The sequence below is a fragment of the Panthera uncia genome, unplaced genomic scaffold (genome assembly GCF_023721935.1).
Source record: "Panthera uncia isolate 11264 unplaced genomic scaffold, Puncia_PCG_1.0 HiC_scaffold_1775, whole genome shotgun sequence".
NCBI classification, from domain to species: domain Eukaryota; kingdom Metazoa; phylum Chordata; class Mammalia; order Carnivora; family Felidae; genus Panthera; species Panthera uncia.
The window spans coordinates 18,627-31,230 of NW_026058443.1; the positions used below are offsets into that span (position 1 = coordinate 18,627).

Sequence of the window (12,604 nt, forward strand, 5' to 3'; positions counted from 1 at the left end):
CGTCAGAAGGAGCCAAAGAGGTTAAAGCAGTTAATGACCTATTCCTAGGTCATAGGCTAGCTGAGTATTCAGTAGAACAAAATCATTTCCAACGTATGTGACTACACCAGCAGGTTGGGTTCTGATTGTTCCATATACGCACCAATACTGGGTATAATCAGATTACAATTGGCTGGGGAAGGGTGGTGGTGTGGGGAGGATGGGGATGGTGTCCGTGCTGGTGGCGTTTGCGGTGGTGGTGGCGGCGGCGGTGGCGGTGGCGGTGGCGGTGGCGGTGGTAATCCTCTTCAGCATTTCTCCCACACTAAGAAGAATGAGCTCTTTTTTATGCTCATTGGCCAATGCAATTTCCTTTCCCACCACACTTATCTATGTGGGTGTTATGACCTTTCTTCCACTGGGTAGGATGACTTGCTTACAGTTTTGTAGAGCTAGATATCAGTCTTTACAGCAGCGTTTCCCTCTGCCTTTTTATCGCAATAAAATAGAAACAATGCAAATTGTACCTGTTCAGCCATTTGTAGGTGTACAGCTCAGTGGCATTAAGTACATTCCCATTGTACAACCATCACTGCCATCCATCTCTCAACCTTTTTCATCTTTGCGGACTGAAACTCTGAACCCATGAAACACCTATTGCCCATTCCCTCCTCCTCCCACCCCCTGGCAACCACCACTTTACTCCCTTTCTCTATGAATTTGGGTACCTCATACGTACACCATTTGTCCTTCTGTGACTAGCATATTTCACTGAGCATAATGTCTTAATTCCCCCACATTGGGAAGGTGGAGGCTTGTGCACCTGTCGCCCACTCCGGTGTCCTTTTGTGATTTCCCAGGAAGATGGCCTGCGAAACGTCCTCGGCGGTAGAACGGGAAACCCCGAGCCCTGGCCTCCACCCTTGGCGCCAACGCCAAGGTCCTGGGCAGTCCCTTCAGGGGGCGTGTCTCGGCGAAAGTCCCGCCCCCGTCACGTGCACCTAGCCAACCAATCAGCGACGCTCCTGCCCAGGCCCGGCTGGCTAGCTCGTCGCCATCGCGAGGCCCTCAGAGGAGCTTCGCAGAGGACTCCGTGTGGAGGTTGCTGTGCCTGTGGAGGGGTGGAGGGAGGGACAGAGAGACAGAGGATGAGGGTGGGGCATAGGGAAGACCCTCAGGGAGGCCAGGCGGGTGGGGAGGTGGACCCGGTAGCCCTGTCTTGCCATGGGAGGTGGCGGGGGGGTGTCTTCTCAGCCATGAGGGGACCAGGGTGTGGGGCGGCAGCGGCTTGGCTGACCTCTGTGGTGATGTTCCCATGGCGTCCACTGGAGCTGTGACAGGACAGGACAGGACAGGACAGTAGAAGACAGGACGAGGCTCCCAAGGGTCCTGCGGGGTGGCATCAGCTGGGCTGACCTCTGGGGTGATGTCCCTACGGAGACCTCTGGGCTGTGACAGGCCACGACAGGACAGGACAGGTCGAGGCCCCCGAGGGCAATGTGGGATGGTGGCGGCTGGACTGACCTCTGAGGTGATGTCTCCGTGGACTCCTCTGTGGCTCTGACAGGACAGGAGAGGACAGGACAGGAGAGGACTGGGTAGGATGAGACCCTAAGGACAGTGGGGTGGTGGCAGCTGGGCTGACCTCTGAGGTGGTGTCCCCACGGAGTCCTCTGGGGCTCCACAGGACATGATAGGACAGGAGAGGAAGACATGAGAACGAGGTCCCCGAGGTCAGTGTGGGGTGGCAGGGGCTGAGCTGACCTCTCAGGTGATGTCCCCACGGAGTCCTCTGGCATTCCAACAAGACAGGACAGGACAAGATGAGTACAAGGCCCCAGACGGCACTGTGGGATGGCTGTGTCTGGGCTGACCTCTGAGTTGGTTTCCCCATGGAGTCCTCCGGTCTCTGACAGGACATGACAGGACAGGAAGAGGACGGGGCCCCCGAGGGCAGGGTGGGGTGGCAGTGGCTGGGCTGACCTCTGAGGTGATGTCTCCAGGGAGTCCTCTGGTCTCTGACAGGACATGACAGGATAGGGGGAGGATGAGGCCCCCGAGGGCAGTGTCTCACGGTGGTGGTGCCTGGGCTGACCTCTGAGTTGGTGTCCCCATGGAATCCTCGGGGCTCCAAGAGAACAGCACAGGGCAGGACGAGACCCTGAGGGCAGTGGGGTGGCGGTGGCTGGGCTGACCTCTGAAGTGATGTCCCCACGGAGTCCTCCGGGGTTCCCAGAGAACAGGACAGGACAGGTTGAGACCCCGAGGGCAGTGGGTGATGGTGGCTGGGCTGACCTCTGAGGTGATGTCCACGGAGTCCTCCGGGGCCCCAAGAGAACAGGGCAGGGCAGGACGAGACCCCGAAGGCATGTGGCATGGTGGTGCCTGGGCCGAATTCTGAGGGGTGTCCCCATGGAGTCCTCTGGGGCTCCAAGAGAACAGGACAGGACAGGTTGAGAACCCGAGGGCAGTGGGGTGGCGGTGGCTGGGCCGACCTCTGAGGTGATGTCCCCACGGAGTCCTCCAGGGCTCCGATAGGACAGAACAGGACAGGTCAAGGTCCCTAAGAGCAGTGTATAGAGGTGGCAGCTCTATGGACCTCTGCATGATATCCCCACAGATATCCCACTGGGACTCCCACTGGACAGGACAGGACAGGACATGGCCCGCGAGAGCAGTGAGTAGAGGCGGCAGCTGGGCTGACCTCTGCGGTGATGTTCCCATGGAGTCCTTTGGGTTTCCAATAGGACAGGACAGGACAAGACAAGGCCCCCGAGGGCAGTGCATGGTGGCAGCGGCTGTACTGACCTCTATGGTGATGTCCCCACGGAGTCCTACAGGAATCCGACAGGACAATACAGGATGAGAACAGGTTAGGATAGGATGAGGTCAAGGCCCGCAAGGACAGTAGGGGGTGGCGGCAGCTGAGCTGACCTCTGAAGTGATGTCCCCACGGATTCCTCCGGGGCTCCGAGAGGACACGACAGGACAGGACAAGGACAGGACAGGATGAGGCTCTCGAGGGCAGGGCTGGCAGGGTCCGCAGGATGGGAAGCGAGCCCGACGTTCCCCTCTTCAGGACAGGGCCACACCTGGTGAGGAGGCGGCATCTGCGTCTGTCCCTCCTGCCCAACCGCTTGCCCTGCAGGACTGCTTGGTTGTCCTGGGGTCCAGATGGCATGTCGAGGAGACCCCTGACCTGACTGTCCCTGGACAGGTGCAGAACGGTTTCTTCCCCATCCATTTGGAGGGGACACTTCTTTTGGTCACGGCCAAGTTTGGGCCTCCAGACCAGCACGTTGTCCCTTGGGGACCGAGAGCAGGGGACAGCCGCTGTGCCAACATAGGGGCAAGAATCTGGCAGAGGGTCCTGACACTCAGGTGTCCTGGGGCAGGTCGCAGCCAGGGAGAGGGGGTCACAGCCACGGGGGGCAGGGGTCTGCTGTCACCATCGTCTTTGTCCCCTCCTAGCCCAACGAGAGACAACGAGGACGCGCATGCTCTGATCTGCGCAGAGGACCCTTGCCTGGCATCGCTCATTGACCATGTCCCCATTTCTTTCACGCGTGTTTGCACTCACAAGGTGCAGGAGAGCTGTCTGTACCTGAGAAGACACCTTGGGATGGCGCCACCTCGGAGGAAGCGCCTGAGGAGAGCTGCGAAGGCCCCGGTGGAGGCTCCGGGTATGGCAGCCAATGACTTTCGGGGACAAGAGAGAAGAGACCTGAGTGGGACAGAGGCTGTTCCTGAAGGTACACTCTATCTGACACCTTTGCAGATGCAGCGCCTGTAGATACCACCCGCGGGGCAGGTCGCTGCTTCTGAGTCCTTGGCATTGTAAGCAGTAAAACACGTGTGTGTGTGTGTGTGTGTGTGTGTGTGTGTGTGTGTGTAAAGCGGTTTCATGTACCGGACGTTGCCCACTCGATCCTCCCATCCCAGACCAGGATTACAGAAGCTTAGATAGCAGCACTTCTGCTCGCTCGCAGTTGCTCTTTCCGGAATGTCTCACACGTGCCGGGTGGTGTAGTCTGACCTTAACCCTGAAAGGTTTGCAACACTGTCTCCAGAGCATGGTCCTCATCCCCCATCCAGTTTCATCTGACCCTGTGCATACGTGCTTCCTTCCTTTCATATGTCTGCCGTAAAGACTTTTGCTTGCAAGAGGCCTAAAACACTCCACACGGCGAGGCTACCGCCCCCTGAAAACTGATCAGAATACCATACTTCCTTTTAAAATGCTTTCCACTTTTATTTCAATGCAGGAAACAATCCAATACCGGATAAGCCCGGGGAGAGCAGTCCTTCTGCAGGAACATTTGAGACAGATGTGGGGTAATGTCTTCATAGTGTTATCACCTGCCAGCTCTAGGCAACATGGCTCATACAATTATTCTCCATAAAATCCTAGAATGACACATTTCCTCCAAAGCAAATATGATCTTTGCTTATCCTTACTCAATAATGTTCCATGTAACTTCTTCACAGGAATGAAGTACAGAAGATGCTGGAAAGGCTTGGAGGTATGTTTAAGTGATATTTGCAGTCAAAACAATTGTTTAATCCATACAACTTTTATAAATGGGAATGTTAGTGAGTGGATTCCAAGACTGGTTTTAATGCCTTGTTCTAGTATAGAGCACTTTATACCAGTATTTATAGTGTGATTCAACTTTGTAAGTTTCTTTACTGACCTTTTGAATTGTTGATGTGGAAAACTGAAAACGGTACTAACAGTCGTGAGGTAAGAATGATGCCATTATTTTATGCACGTGTACACTTAATGTACTGTGTAAGAGTGTGTGAGAAAAGTTTATACTGCCTTTTGTGTGCACAGCTTAGGTGATGTATCAACGTGTATTGCCAATTTTAAATTTTCTTAATTTTGCTACCTTTCATAACTTTCCAGTGTGCTTCCCTTTGGAGTAGCAGCACAAATCGAATCCTCTAATATAACTCTTTATTTTTATTTTTCATTAACAAACTGTGTAGCTGCAAAGTAAAGAACTCTGCTAGCTAGTGAGAAGTGTCTAATCATATCCAAACTCCTAAATTTTATGTTGTTCTGTCAGATGTCACTTACACCATCTGCACTATAGGACAGTACACTTAGCAGAGTCTGAGTCAATATGTGGCTCTCCATAGAGATCATCCTTACAGGCAAGTATCTTTTGAAGGCTTTGCTCTATTTGGTGGTGACAAAGTGCTTGCTTTGTGAGGTGTCTAATAAACTTCTTATTATAGATGGATTCTGGGTGTATAAAATATTTTTATTGTAGTGCAGATCCTTCATGACTACTGAAAAATAACTACGGACTGTAGATCCATAAAGTCAAATCATATGCTCTGCAAAGCGTTATTTGAAGTATTCAGATTCTGTGAAATGCAGCACTTATGGATGAAAGTGTTATATAAAAAGCTCCATGAAAATATTTTTTTAAATGTTTTTGAATTCATTTATTTAAACTAGAATTTTACACCCACGGCCTTTGTCTCTGTTAGTAAAATGCAGTTAAAAGCATCACTCACTAGATTGCTTGAAAAATAATTTTTTAATGTGCGATATAATTATTTTTATCCTTTTTGAGGGTCATTTTTAGGAAAATACTTTCGTGCTTTTTATATAATGCATTCTAATGGTAACCCATCCAAATGTATCCCTTGAGTTGGAGGACATTTACCCATGTAAACGTGTCCCTTGAGTTGGAGGATATTTTATAAGTTTAGAAAAATGTGCGTGTTAGCAAATTTTCAGAAGGAAATTAAAGTCTGTCTTCGAGATTCTTTATACACATTTTGATAATGAAAAATATATTGATTATTAAGCCCTTTTCATTATCTCTAAACTAAAAGGTGACCTGCAGTTAGAAAAATTAGAATTGGGATACTAACACTGGAAAGATTTTACAGAAAATAGTGAGCAAATCTTGCTTTTTGAAATGATGCCTGAATTATAAATTTTATTTTACTTACTTTGTTTTTTGAAGTGTAATTGACATACGACATTATGTTAGTTCCAGGTATACAACATAGTGATTGGACATTTATGATGTCTGTATTATAAATTGTAAATGTACTTTGCACATCGCCAAGGCAACATTTACCTGTACTGATCTGAATATATGAAAACGAAATAACTTTCAACATTTAAATTTCAGTGAATATCTATTTTCCATACAGTTGACATTAAACAGGCTCTTCTCACAAAGAGAAAAATGTTCGAAATGGGTACAAAAGCTTCTATCAAAACCACTAACGAAACAATTGAGCATGTTTGGAAACTACAACAAGAACAAAGGTGAAGTTGTTGGAGTGTTTTTGTTTTTGTTTTTGTTTTTGAGTCACGATGACATTTGTATCATTTCTTCGTATTCATTGGCGCAAATAACCTAAGACAAATTCTATTATATTGAATTTTCCAGCGAAAAACATATTTTGCTTGTTTTTTTTTCTAAGCAGATAAATTCCTTAGTTCTGTAACCTCACTCCTTAACAGATTCTGAGATGTATTTCCTAGAAGCCAATAAAAATGACCTTTCTTCCCTTTCAAATAACAATTGAGTTTTCTTCCTATAACATTAATTTATATTCATTCTAGGCCTACACTAGCTGAACTTCAGGTAAATGTCTTAAACCATTATTCTTGTGATAGTTAACTGTATTCAGTTATGTAGAAAAGGTTAATCTTATATTGTAAATAATTTGCATATTTTAGGTAAATTGTGTTCACCGTTCTTTAAAAAAAAAAAAAAAAAACATTGTTCGGGGGATATATTTAAGTGAAATATTCCTGTTTGGAAATCTTCTATGATAAATGGATATAATATCCTCATTGAATGAATCTACTTATCGTATCAGAACATATATGCTATTCAGTAAGAAGAAATGAAAAGTAAACTGCTTTTAGATAAAATGAATTTTTCTGGAAAACTGATAGTACAGTAAATCCTCATTAGCTTTTAAGAGGTAAGGCAATTTGACAGTAAATTTCATATATTAAAAATAAAAAAAAATAAAAAAAAAAGAGGTAAGGCATGTGAGATAGCTTTTATGTTGGTCAGTTAGGAACAATACTTTTGGAATAAGAGTAAATTGTTCATGTCACCTTTCTGCTTCCCATGAGACTGCTATTTCAGCTGCTGTTATGCTATTACTGCCTTCTCCTTTTGTAGTGTAAATTGTGTCAAATCAATTTTGTTTTGAATACGGTTAATTCTTTCATGTCTTTATGAATTATGACAGTGCTCATTATTATGTTTTACAGGCAGAATCTTCATCTCAAATATTCTCAGCAGTTTCTGACTTTGTTTCGGGAGTGGAATGTAGACATGCAGAAAGCCCAGAAACAACAAGAAAAACTAGCCGTTGGTATCAGCTTTGGCTTTAAAATTGATTTATTTATTGTATCAAAGTCTCAAGTAGCGATAGGTCATGCAAAAACACAGGAGAGAATGTAGGGACCATGAGCCCAGACGGGTAAAGGTGGGTAGAAGATGTAGCGGTGGGAGACTGAATGTCCTCTCTGAATTGCTTCTGTCTATTTAGGGATACAGGAAGGCCACCAGTTAAGAGTTAGAGTGGTGGAGGAGGTGTTGCCTCTCGGGAGCAGAGAAGAAGTCCTGGAACTGTTTCCTGAGAGCAGGCCAGTGAATGGACTAGGGAAATGCCATTGCCAAGCAGCATTATGGTCTAACTTAGGTTGGTGTCATAGTGACCATGAATTTAAAGTGAGACCACATTGCATGGTTGTGGCAGAGCAGCTGGAGAGTTGGATTTTCCAGGGTTGGGGTTTAGCCACGCAAATTGGCGGAGTGAAAAGGGGGTAAGGTACATGTGCGAGGGCATAGGTATAATGATTGACCATGGCATTTAGGCCAGGAAGGAGGAAAAGGAAGAATATGAGGGTGGGGATCAGGGGCAATGAAAAGTCATAGGATCCATGGGATGTTAATCCTGAAAGAGTGTTGGACTATAGTAAGAAAGGGAGAGAACTACAAACAGGGAGGTAGAGGTTGAATATTGGGGGAAAAAATGGAGAACCAGTATAGTATAGTGGTCCAGAGCCTGGACTCTGGAGCCAGTTTTTGGGATCCAATCCTGGTTGACCAGTACTAGCTGTGAAATCAGCCACAAATTGTTTATCCCTGTGCCTCACCCAGGTTCCTCACCTATTATGGAAGGAGACATAATAAAAGCACCTGCCTCATAGAGTTGTTTTGAGGATTAAGTGAGATCATATATAATGTTTATTTAAAATGGTTCAGAATAGTACCTGACACACAGCTCCTATATAAGTTTTTTCTCTTATTAATATAATGTAGATGTTGCAGTTATTGGGAATGACAGAATCCAGGGTGTGACTATGTAAGTGAGCGACTGAAGTAGGGAAGAGGACAAAATTGTTGTTGGAGATCAGGTCAAGGAGCGGAAAGGCTGGGATCATCTGTGTGCATACTGAAATGACCAAGAATTAATACATGTTTTGAACGTTGTTAAGAAAAGAATATTCCCTCTGTAACTACTGTTAGGAAGGATCAGTGTATAGATTTTTGACTACTTGTAGTAAACACATTCTTGGAAGGGTCATTTGTGGGTTTTGAAATCAAGAGTTAAAACCTGTTTTCCATATTGGCAAGAAAAAAAATTTCCTACTTAATGACTACTAGGTAGGATCATCGTATTGTTTTTGTGTATTAGTGGTGAACACAGTTATCTAAACTCGGTCATAAAGGTTGTTACAACAGGAAATGTTAACAAGTATTGATTTAAAGAATATTCCTTTTAAACATGATGTATGATTATGTTTCTCTAAATATTAAATGTCACCCACATTTTATCATCCTTTTCTTTTATATTTGTAGAGTATGTTTCAAGAGCAACGAAAAGTTCTTCAACAAGCTAGAGTTGTTCAGAAACAGAGACTGCAAAAAATTAAAAATTTATATGTGCAATTCTTAGAGGTATTTGGCAACATAATACATTCTTATAAAACATAACATGTGTACAAAAGTAGGAGATAGTTTGTTTCTTTCTGAATCTATGTGGGGGGAAAAACCCAGTTAGGTTGTACATCTGAACCGTTAACCATTTTCCATTTGGAGTTCGTTGCTCTGTATTTAACATAATTGGTAAATGTGTTTTGATTTTGGGGATTAATTAATACTTTTGTGGGAGTCATTTAAAACAGGGAACTGTAAGCTGGGGATTTTACCTAGAAATACATGTATCGTGTAGAAAAGTGGTACTTTATCAACACTTTAATCATAATTTTTTGTGCAACAATCAGTTCGGAGGAGATCAGCAATAAATATATAGTGGAAACTAAGAAGTCTATAAGTCACTTCTACATGCCTTTTACTTGTATTGAAGGTTTCTGTTAAATATGAGTAGGCAGCGGTAATTGATGAATACTGCTTTTATTTCCAAATGTGTTACGTGTTTTGTGGCATAGTTGCTTTTGGAATATTAATGATTAATAATGACTTTATATGCAAACTTAAAATCATAAGAGAAGGTCTAAATACAATATAACAGGATGAAAAAGCCACAGGAGGACCAAACGTTTGTGAATTGAGAATGATCTGCTGTGATATTTGCACATTGACCAACTGTCCTCAGTGACACAGTCCTCTTCTTCATGCAGATATATACTTATTTAGGAGGCAGTAGAATCCTGCACATTCCTCTTCTTTTTTCTTGGTGTGTGTTGGGCGGAGGGGAGGTGTCCTTTACTTCTGCAACGGTACCTTAGTATCTTTCTTCGAATTCCAACTGCTGCTCCCTAGTTCAGGATTTCATCATTCCTTGCTTATGCTACTAAACCCTCAATCTGAGTTCTCTTTTCCAGTCCATCCCTCACCATTCTGCAATATGATCTTCCAAAGCATAGACCTTCCCTCCTGAGAACCTGTCGTTAGCTTCCCATTTTAGGCCCTCAGGTATTCAAAGTCTGTGCCCCGCTTCCCCCATAACAAGGCTCCCTTTGTAGTTTTATACTTAACGTTCATTCTTTCCTCCCACCCCTCCAGATTGGTTGCTTTCTCTGAACTAACGCACCATTACTTCCTTGTTTCTAGAATACTTTCAATTGCCTCTTCCGTTTACCTACTGAAATCTTATTCTTTTGCCAACTAAATCAGAATCAATCTTATTTTCCACTACATAGTCACAGCAAGTTGTGTTACCTTAATTGTTATAAAGTTTTTGTGTTGTTTTTATTTACATGTTTTTTTGTTCTCACTGGAATAAGGAAGGAAGAGATCGTGTATTCATTTTTAAATTCCCCCACAGCACTTTTTATGTAGGCTGTAGTAGATCACTATTTGTTGGGTGAATAGTGAAGATTTAGAACATGTTTGTTTTTCATAACTTAAAGAGGTCGTGTCACAGATCATTTTATTCCCTCCAGTGTAATCATGCTACATTGATTATGAGTCATTATAAATGCACCGTTACATGGTGTCTAGAAAGCTTATTAGAGAGTTTTAAAATGATGGCATCTCATTCAGTGGGACTGTCAGTCTTTTTCTTTTTTTCCCTCCACCTTGACCTTAACTGTTTAGTAACCCATTGTTTTGAGCCTACTACTGTTGTGCCTCTATACTAATAATATTTGACTCAAACACAACATTTAAAAAATTTCTTAGGTGGGTATTTTGGTCTCCATGTATTAGGTATAATATCTTACTTGGAATAAATAACGGGCATCCTTTGCATATTAAGAGATGTTAGTTTTGAAATTTGCTTTTACATGTTTAGTGCGTGAGATGAAAAGTGGTGGTTTATAACTAAACTAGGCTTTTTGTTTTAGAGTATGCAGGACTTAGAGAAGGACCATGAACATCTTCTTACTGATGAACAAAGTGAAGTTAGAGAAGAAATGACCAAATTGCAAAACAAAATTATGATGGAAGTTGTAAGTATTTAGTGCATATTTAATATTAAGAACTAACAAGGGATGTGAGCATTGGGGTATTTTGTTTGCTGAAGTGTATATAACAATGACCTAAATAGCATGTAAATGTTTAATATTTCCTTCCTTGAAACAGCAACAGCAAGAGCTGGCAATTGTTCAAAAGTCTCTTCAATCCCTGTTATTCTGATGACTTTGAAGAAAGAACTTGAACCTAAGTGCTATGATAGAAGCATAACATTAGCTACACTGAACCACATTGCGGTAGTTTAAAAATTGTAGTTGAAATCAGTACATCTTGTTTACCATAGCTTGCTTGTTTAGTGCAAGAATCTTTTCCTGCTAAAACCCCAAGCCCTAAACAGTTATGTGGGTAGCAGCAATTCCACAATTATATGTATTAAGCTTTCAGCCCTTTGTTAGTAATGATGACTTTGTGTACTTAACACTGTCAATTAACTTTTAGCAACAGGATGATTTAATTTGAGGCTTGGCCTCCGTGGATCTGTATCAGTCCCAAAAGGTTCAGAGCACACATACAGAAAGAAGGTTACTTTGCTTTTCCTAAAGGAAAAATAAAATTAAAGGGTATAAAATCTATCTTACCCATGTGCCCGCTTGTATTTTACTCATTAGTTTACAGAGCCAATTCTAATAAATATGATTTCAGAAAATATACTCTACTGCCTTATAAAAATTATTAAAAGCAAACATAAGATTGTGGGGTTTTTTTTGGAATAAATTAAACTGCCTAAAATCATTGGGAGTACAGAACTAGATACATAAGTATCAGTGCTGAGACATGGGTTTGTGAAAATGTCATTTCCACAAAGACACCAAAATGTCATTTAATTGGTGTTGGTTCACTATTAAATGACACTTGCCCTTAGCATTGATTGAAAGTATTTCATTAATATGTACATATACCTAATGACTTATGGTTTAAGTATTTCACATCTCTCTTTAAAGATAAATTACCTATAGTGCCTTGTTTTCAAGTTTAATGTTCATTGAGTATGTGGAACGTTGATTTTATATTTGAGAACTAATAACTTGAATAATTCTTATACCTTTCTTTTTGTAATGGGCATTTTCTTTTTACATTTAATAACATAACACCATCTTCGTTTGGGCACGTTATTTAATAAACATGACATTGTTTCAGAATATATTTGGAATAAGTCAGTTAAATGTGTTTTTTTCTGAGTTCCTGAAGTTGCTCTCATGAATCATTCAAAATAAAGCATTTCCATTCAGAGGAGAGGATTTATTTTCTCCTGTCTTTCTGCATTTTTTAACGTTAATCCTGACCCCTGTATACCACCCTTCTGTTTGTTTTAAGGCTTTCCAAGTTTTAAAAAAATAAGCCCATATGGAATCTCTTTTTCTAACTGCAACAACGTATACAGGAATGAATGAGTCCTCCACCATTATCCAGTATTTGACATTATGGGGAGAATTTAATTGCTCAGCTTCACATGTTTGTAAAGAACTTTCCTGTTAAGCCAAAGCATGTGTTGGTATATGCGTCTGAAGTTCTGTTCCAAACTTCTAAGAAGGTCCTGATTTGGGAAGTTTTCCAGTAACTACAGAGGCACAAGTAAGTACTCCAAAGGTCCCCGTGAAAGTTCTAATATTCATACTAAGCCATCTAATTTTATGTGAGAGTGCACAGACGATAATCAGTACATAATGTACTTAGTGATCAAACAG

The 12,604-nt window shown here is 42.7% G+C and overlaps 1 protein-coding gene across 2 annotated transcripts; it reads left to right on the forward strand.

Annotated features, from left to right (window-relative positions):
• The first annotated feature begins 723 nt into the window (after positions 1-723).
• On the forward strand, positions 724-12,019 carry LOC125917377 (synaptonemal complex protein 3-like). 2 transcript variants are annotated; one of them, XM_049623592.1, is made up of 9 exons: positions 728-1,080; positions 3,563-3,731; positions 4,245-4,314; positions 4,468-4,502; positions 6,160-6,277; positions 7,244-7,343; positions 8,841-8,939; positions 10,790-10,894; positions 11,028-12,019. In XM_049623592.1, the coding sequence occupies exons 2-9, from the start codon at positions 3,602-3,604 to the stop codon at positions 11,079-11,081; spliced, it is 711 nt and encodes a 236-aa protein (XP_049479549.1). In that variant the 5' UTR covers positions 728-1,080; positions 3,563-3,601; the 3' UTR covers positions 11,082-12,019. The 2 variants fall into 2 exon arrangements, with proteins under 2 accessions (XP_049479550.1, XP_049479549.1); XM_049623593.1 differs by lacking the exon at positions 8,841-8,939 and having other exon boundaries at positions 724-1,080.
• The last annotated feature ends 585 nt before the right edge of the window (positions 12,020-12,604 follow it).